Source organism: Triticum aestivum, chromosome 7D (genome assembly GCF_018294505.1).
Source record: "Triticum aestivum cultivar Chinese Spring chromosome 7D, IWGSC CS RefSeq v2.1, whole genome shotgun sequence".
In the NCBI taxonomy this organism is placed as follows: domain Eukaryota; kingdom Viridiplantae; phylum Streptophyta; class Magnoliopsida; order Poales; family Poaceae; genus Triticum; species Triticum aestivum.
Genome location: NC_057814.1, coordinates 440666712 through 440674502, shown reverse-complemented (window position 1 = coordinate 440674502; position 7791 = coordinate 440666712). Strand labels below are relative to the sequence as shown.

Here is a 7791-nt window from a genome sequence, read left to right as displayed (position 1 = left end):
GCCCCCGACGCCTCCCGGGTCCGGGCAGCAACAGCCCCAGCTACCGGCCCCACAGCCGCCCGCTGCCGCGCCTCAATGGCCACAGTGGCCGGCCCCGGCCCTCGCTACGCCCCCACGCCACCCGGGTCCGTGCCGCCGCAGCTGCCGGCCCCGCCACCGCCCAACACGGGGCCCGGGTCACCCCCGCAGGGAGGCGTACCGATCCAGCAAGTGCGCTTCCCGCCGTCGCCGTCCCCAATACCGGCCTGGCTGACCGGATCATCGCCGCCACCCGTCTACACGTCGGCTGGAGACCCGCCGGCACCCACTCTGCAGTTCGGCGATCCCTCTGGCTCGGCAGGGCACTCCACGGGCCGCGGCCATGCTGACCAGGCGCCCCAATCCTCGCTGCTCCGCACCTCCGAGCCAGTCGGCCACGGCGCTCCGACTCAGACACCACCGTGGTTTGCCAAATTGGACTTCGCCACCTATGAGGCTATGACGGCACGGAGGACCCCCTCAACTGGCTCAACCAGTGCGAGCAGTTCTTTCGCGGGCAGTGCACCCTCGCCTCGGAGCGTACCTGGCTCGCCTCCTACCACTTCCGCGGCGCGGCACCGACCTGGTACTACGCCCTCGAGCAGGACGAGGGCAGCATGCCCCCTTCGGAGCGCTTCTGCGAGCTCCGTCTCCTTCGTTTTGGGCCACCGATCCGCGGGAGCCGCCTGGCAGAGCTCGGCCGCCTTCCCTTCACCTCCACGGTTCAGGACTTCGCCGACCGTTTCCAGGCCCTGGCTTGCCACGCGTCGGGCGTGACGGCGCAGCAGCGGGCCGACCTCTTCGTCGGTGGACTTCCGAATCACATCCGCATGGACGTGGAGCTTCGGGGCCCCCAGGATCTCCAGACGGCCATGTATTACGCCCGCGCCTTCGAGTGCCGCGCCCAGGCCATGCAGCCAGCGGGCCCAGCTCGAGGAGGCCGCCAGGCAGTCCCCCACGCCGGGTCGGCCACCCCCGGCCGCTCCGGTGACCACCACCCCAGCCGCGGCGCGGCCCTTCCGTCGTCTCTCTCAGGCGGAGCAGCTGGAGCGTCGGCGCCTGGGACTTTGCTTTAACTGCGATAAGCCCTACGCGCCGGACCATGTCTGCCCGCGCCTCTTCTACCTGGAGACGGTCGACTACACCGAGGAGGACGCCCCGGCCGACGGGCTCGACGCGCTGCCGCCCCGAGCGGCTGCCGATGCCGCTTCCGCGGCCGCCTCGGCGACGACCCTCATGGTCTCGCTCCATGCGCTTGCCAGCATCCGCGATGAGTGGACCATGCTCTTGCCCGTAATGATACACGGCGAGCGCCTGGTGGCCCTTTTGGATACGGGCTCCACACATAACTTCCTGCCAGAGGCTACCAAGCGCCGCTTAGCGCTGCAACCGACGGGCGGGGAGCAACTTCGGGTCACGGTGGCCAACGGCGATCGTCTTCGGTGTCATGGGCTCGCGCGGAACGTGCCCATCACCATCGGTGACGAGCACTTCACCATCACGTGCGCGGGCATCGACTTGGGCTGCTTCGACTTCATCCTTGGTGTCGACTTCCTGCGGACCCTCGGTCCCATCCTCTAGGACTTCGACGCCTTGATGATGTCTTTCTGGCGTCTCGGCCGCCGCGTCCGATGGGTGGGCGTTGGGGGCGCCTCACCGTCGACGCCCCAGCTCCAGCTAGCGACGGCCACGACCGAGGCCGAGCACCCTCTATTGGATCACATCCTGCAGTAGCACGGCGACCTCTTCGACGAGCCGCGGGGCCTCCCGCCAGCCCGGGTGTACGCTCACCGTATTCATCTCCTGCCGGGCTCGGTGGCGGTCCGGCCATACCGCTATCCGTAGCTGCAGAAGGACGAGCTGGAGCGCTAGTGTGCACTCATGCTCGCCGCGGGCATCATCCGGATCTCCACATCGCCGTTTTCCGGGCCGGTCCTCCTCATCCGCAAGTCGAACGGCACGTGGCGCTTCTGCATCGACTACCGCACCCTTAATGCCCTGACACTTAAGGACAAGTTTCCTATTCCGGTGGTCGATGAGCTCCTGGATGAGCTACATGGGGCGCGCTTCTTCACCAAACTCGATCTTCGGTCGGGTTACCACCAGGTGCGCATGCACCCGGATGATATCGCCAAGACGGCGTTTCGGACTCATCACGGCCACTTCGAGTTCTTGGTCATGCCGTTTGGTCTCTCCAATGCACCGGCGACTTTTCAGGCTCTGATGAACGACGTCCTCCGCCCCTACTTGCGCCGGTTTGTGCTCGTGTTTTTTGATGATATTCTTATCTACAGCGCCTCGTGGGCGGAGCACCTTCAGCACGTCGCCATCGTCTTCAACGAGCTTCGAGCGCATCATCTTCATCTTAAGCGCTCGAAGTGCTCGTTCGGGACGCCTTCCGTCGCCTACCTCGGCCACGTCATCTCGGCCGAGGGGGTGGCCATGGACGCCGACAAGGTGGCGGCCGTCGCCGCCTGGCCGACCCCGCATTCACCGCGGGCTCTTCACGGATTTCTGGGCCTCGCGGGGTACTATCGGAAATTTATCCGGGAGTTCGGCCTCATCGCGTCTCCACTCACGCGCCTACTCCGTCGCGACGCCTTTGCCTGGGATGAGGAGGCGACTGTGGCGTTCGAGGCCCTCAAGGGGGCCCTCACGACAGGGCCCGTCCTTCAGATGCCGGACTTCGACCGGCCGTTCATCGTCGACCGCGACGCTTCCGGTGCCGGGTTCGGCGCCGTCCTTCATCAGGGCGATGGACCCCTCGCCTTCTTCAGTAGGCCCTTCGCCGCGCGCCATCTTAAGCTCACGGCTTATGAGCACGAGCTCATTGGATTGGTGCAGGCGGTGCGCCATTGGCGGCCCTATCTGTGGGGTCGGTCTTTCCGGATTCGCACGGACCACTACAGCCTCAAGTTCTTGTTGGACCATAGGCTCTCGACCGTGCCGCGGCACCAGTGGATCAGCAAGCTCTTCGTTCGATTTCACCGTCGAGTACCGGCCGGGCCGCCTGAACACCGTGGCCGACGCCCTGTCTCGCCGCGACGCCGACCACGACACCACCGTTGGCGACTCTGAGGGGGCGGTGCCCTGCATCCGCTCGGGGCCTACTTTCGCTCTCTTCACCGACATCCGCCGGGCGACTGCGGCCGCGCCGGACGCCCTCCTCCTTCAGCAGCAGCTGGCTGCGGGTGAGCTTGAGGAGCCGTGGCGCCTTGCCGACGGGTTGCTTCTTCATGGGCGCCGGGTCTTCGTGCCGGCGCATGACGATCTCCATCACCAGGTGCTGCTGCTGGCCCACTCGGCGGGCCATGAGGGTGTGCATAAAACCCTCCATCGTCTCCGCGCCGACTTCTACATTCCCGGTGATCGGGCCCTGGTCCGTGACTGGGTCCGGTCTTGTGTGACGTGCCAGCGTAATAAGACGGAGACACTCAGGCCAGCTAGTCTGCTTCAGCCCTTGGAGGTGTCCTCTCAGGTCTAGGTGGATATCTCCATGGACTTCATCGAGGGCCTCCCCAAGGTGGGCGGCAAATCGGTCATTCTCACAGTGATCGACCGCTTCTCCAAGTATGCTCACTTCATCGCGCTCGGTCATCCCTACACTGCTGCATCTGTGGCCCGTGCCTTCTTCGACGGCATCGTCCGCCTCTACGGGTTTCCCTCTTCAATCGTCAGCGATCGAGACCCGGTGTTCACCGGCCATGTCTGGCGCGATCTCTTCCGGTTGGCGGGCGTGAAGCTCCGCCTGAGCACGGCCTTCCATCCTCAAACGGACGGCCAATCCGAGGTTGTCAACAAGGTGATTGCCATGTATTTGCGTTGTGTCACAGGTGATCGTCCTCGCGCTTGGGTGGATTGGCTCTCGTGGGCGGAGTACTGCTACAACACCTCCTATCACTCCGCCCTACGCGCCACTCCATTTGAGGTGGTCTACGGCCGGCCGGCCCCGCCCATACTGCCGGTTGATCCGGCGACGGCTTGGACGGAGGTGGCCGGTGATCTTATGCGGCGCCGTGATGAGATGTTGGACGAGGTCCAGCAACGCCTCCTTCAGGCCCATCAGTTGGCCAAGCACTACTACGACGACCACCATAGCGAGGGGGAGTTCGCGGTGGGTGATTGGGTTTGGCTGCGTCTCCTCCATCGCTCTACGCAGTCACTGGACCCATGCGCGAAGCGCAAGCTGGGTCCTCGCTACGCCGGGCCCTTTGCTGTCTTGGAGCGCATCGGGAAGGTGGCCTACCGTCTTCAGCTTCCGGCCGGTGCCCGCATCCATGACGTCTTCCATGTGGGGCTGCTGAAGCCTTTCCGTGGGGAGCCACCTGCGGCCCCTCCAGCGCTTCCTCCGGTCTTCGACGGGCGTCTCCTTCCGGAACCGGAGAAGGTCTTGAAGGCCCAGCTACGTCGCGGGGTGTGGTATGTGTTGATTTTGTGGGCTGGACTTCCAGAGGAGGACGCTACTTGGGAGCAGCGCGACGAGTTCCGCCAGCACTACCCAGACTTCCAGCTCGAGGACGATCTGTTTGCGCATGCGGGGAGAGATGTTATGACCGGGCAGACTTATGCCCGTAGGAGGCCCACTGGGCAGGTTTAGTTAGGGGCTTAGCCCGCAAGTTATCTATTTTTATTTTCCATCGTGGTTATATATACTAGTTGTAAAACTCTATGACAATCAAGCAATAAGAATAAATCTATTGCCCGGCTCCCAGAGGAGCCGGACCCTAACCCTAGCCGCCTCCTGCTCTTGAGCCGCCGCCTCCTCCCTCGCGCACGACGGCCCCTGGCCGCCGGCGACCGCGAGCCTCGCCACGCTCAACCCCCTCCTTCCCCTACAACCTACGCCCTAGACCCGGTAGGGTCCTAGCTCCTACCATAAATAGTTTTTAAAACCTTTTTAGGGGGTTTTTTTGTTTACTTTTCAAACCACACATTTCATCAAAAGTATTAAAGAACGACACATTTGCCAGGAAAACGCAAACTGTGGCTGCTGGATGGTAAGTCCCACCTGTTAGATTCAATCTGATAAAATAGGAACCAGTGCATGTGTGATTTACTGAAATGTTAATAAGATATACATAGATGCAACTCTCACTGCGTATTCCGTGTAAACACAAAGATTGTGCATCAACGAATTGTCCTTCAAATACCTATGCTAAAGCGGAGCACCTAGATATCATATAAAGGTGATGAAATGACTGACATCACACTGTTGACTAACCTGAATAAATGTTGCAGGACCTGATATTATACTTACGAAGCTTCTGAGTGAATCAACAACCTAATAATGGACACATCAGAGAAAATTCAGTTAAATATCAAAAAATCAATAAAAGGTACTCCCTCCAATCCATATTACTTGTCGCTCAAACGGATGTATCTAGTAGCATTGCAATACGTCTAGATAACTTAGGCTGTAGCGTGTTGAGTTTTCCATTGATACTTTTGGAAGATAACTCAAACGTGGTAAAATGATTAAGAGAAAAAAATGCTATAATATATCTTCAGCCTTACGACAGCGTATATGACTGACAAATTAAAGTTCAAGTTGGTGGAACAACTCATCCTCATAGGAAATTTTAGAGGAACGAACATGCAGGACGTGCTAACTGCATTATCTTACCTCACATTATCTTACCAATAGGAAGTTAGTAAGAATAATACAACTCTGTTACAAGTATAAACATCCTGAAGTGAACAAAATTAATAAATTTACAAACAGATGCACTTAGATATTACTAAGAATCACCTTAGTTTTTCTCAGAATGCCTTTAGGGTCACAGGTTGCTATCCAACCAAGCCTCCAGCCAGGTACAGCCCATCTCTTCGATATAGCTCCCAAAGTGATTACCGGAACAGTCTCTCCAAAAACACCCATTGGCACAAAAGGTGTGGTACCATAGACAAGGTGACCATATACTTCATCAGCAATGACTAAAATACCGAGCTTGCTTGCTATATCTGCAATCTAATTTAACATGGAAGCAAGCAAATAACCTCTATTACAACAAATAAAATGAGAAAAAAGGTTACCAAGCTCTGTACAAACGCTATACTAACCTTGGCCAAATGTTCGTAGGTATACACACTACCACATGGGTTGTTGGGGTTGGTAATCACAATTGCAACAGTATTCCCATCTGCGAGAGCTTCAACAGCTTCCAAATCAACCTCCCATCCTCTCTCCGGGAGAAGATTATAATGCCGTACTTCCATCCTATGAAAGACTGCATGTGCTTCGTGTTTTGGGTAACCAGGCATTGGCAGCAATATGTTGACGCCTGCTTGGCCAAAAACAGACATCACAGTCTCGATTGCTTGGCTACCTCCACAAGTGAGGAAAATATCATCATGGGAAATCATGTATGGAAGATCACGGGATAGATACTCGGCAACAGCTCTGCGTTTCAACAGACAGTGTCAATACAAGTAACACAGCACATATATATTACTGAAACAGCACACATGGAGGATTTTCATGCACAATCGTACTGTGAAGAACACTGTTCTGAAGATGCACATAACAGGATCGAGTGTGACGACTCACATTTATGTTGTACAATAGATCATATATGTAAACTGTTTCCTTATCACAGATTTCATTCACAGTAATGGAACTTGGGAGTGATCTATAATGTTTAGAATTGTTCACTTGATGGATATGTGATCTGGGGAAGCTGCTGAAGACAAACCAAATCATTGGAATTGAAACGGATAAGGGGGGAATCACATGCAAGATTGATATAGGCCAAAGTAGGTCTGTGGTCTGAAGTCTGAACTATGTGAACTCTCCATGACAAACCTATACATATCAGCTAGCATCAGCTCACAAACTAATCTAGGACCTAGCAATAGCAATAGCAGTCACTCTGTAGTCTGTAGCTCTTCATTCATTCAGTTCAAGGGACAATGGCAATCCACATGATATGTTCTGAAAGGGACAATGGCAAACGAGAGAGACGGGGCACACAGACCTGCGAGCGGGGAGGCCAGTGGCGGGGGTGGGGTACCCGTTGTACTCGCCGGAGCGCACGGCCGCGACGAGGGCCTCCTCCGCCTCGGGCGCGGTGCGGAAGGAGGGTGCGGAGGAGGGGTCGCCGTGGCTCAGCGGGATCACGGGCCGCGGGCCGCGCTCGTCCAGGCAGGCGTGCACCTGGAGGAGGGCCTTCTGGATGCTCCTCTCGCCGGCGGCCGCCAAGGTCGGGTTCGGGGCCGCGAAGCGCCACTGCGTGCTCCTCCCGCCGTCTTCCATCGCCGGAGCAGCCCTCGGGGCGAGGAGCCGATGCTTCAGTTCAGATGGCGAGTAGCTTTGTCGTCGGCGTTGTTGTTGTGTGAGGACTGAGGTGGTGCAGGCGAGAAGGAAGGATGTGTTGGAGAAGATGGTCGGAAGTATAGTCGCCGACGGTGCTCTGTTCTACTCCCTCCGTCCTTTTTGACACTACACTGTGTAGAAAATGCTCTATATTATGAGTCAGAGGGAGTGCTTGTTGCTCGAGTTGGTCCTCTCTCTCTCTGTCACCTGCTCGTTGGCCGTGGCCGTGGCCGTTCCGTCCCGGCCACCTTCCTCTCTTGTCCTCACCTCACCTCTGTGCATTCCGAGGCCAGCAACGGGGCCCACTCCTGACTATTTTTTGACAATTATTACTCCTGGCAGGAGAGCTGCGCTCCCACTCCTCACTAGCTAACCACGTGTTTTTATCTGGAAGGCTACTGACAAAGATTTTGATCTGAAACACGAACAACATATCCACTCTCTCTCCCACACTCTCTCTC

The 7791-nt window shown here is 57.4% G+C and overlaps 1 protein-coding gene across 1 annotated transcript in view; it reads right to left on the bottom strand.

Moving 5' to 3' along the window:
• LOC123167180 (nicotianamine aminotransferase 1) overlaps positions 1–7520 on the bottom strand; it is a 13024-nt gene extending 5504 nt beyond the window's left edge. The window contains exons 1-4 of the mRNA XM_044585013.1: positions 6993–7520; positions 6079–6418; positions 5768–5986; positions 5240–5299 (exon numbers count right to left, since the gene is read on the bottom strand). Of these exons, the coding sequence (XP_044440948.1) occupies positions 5240–5299; positions 5768–5986; positions 6079–6418; positions 6993–7270 (897 nt within the window). The 5' untranslated portion in view covers positions 7271–7520. The remainder of the gene's footprint in view (positions 1–5239; positions 5300–5767; positions 5987–6078; positions 6419–6992) is intronic.
• Between the last annotated feature and the right edge of the window lie 271 nt (positions 7521–7791).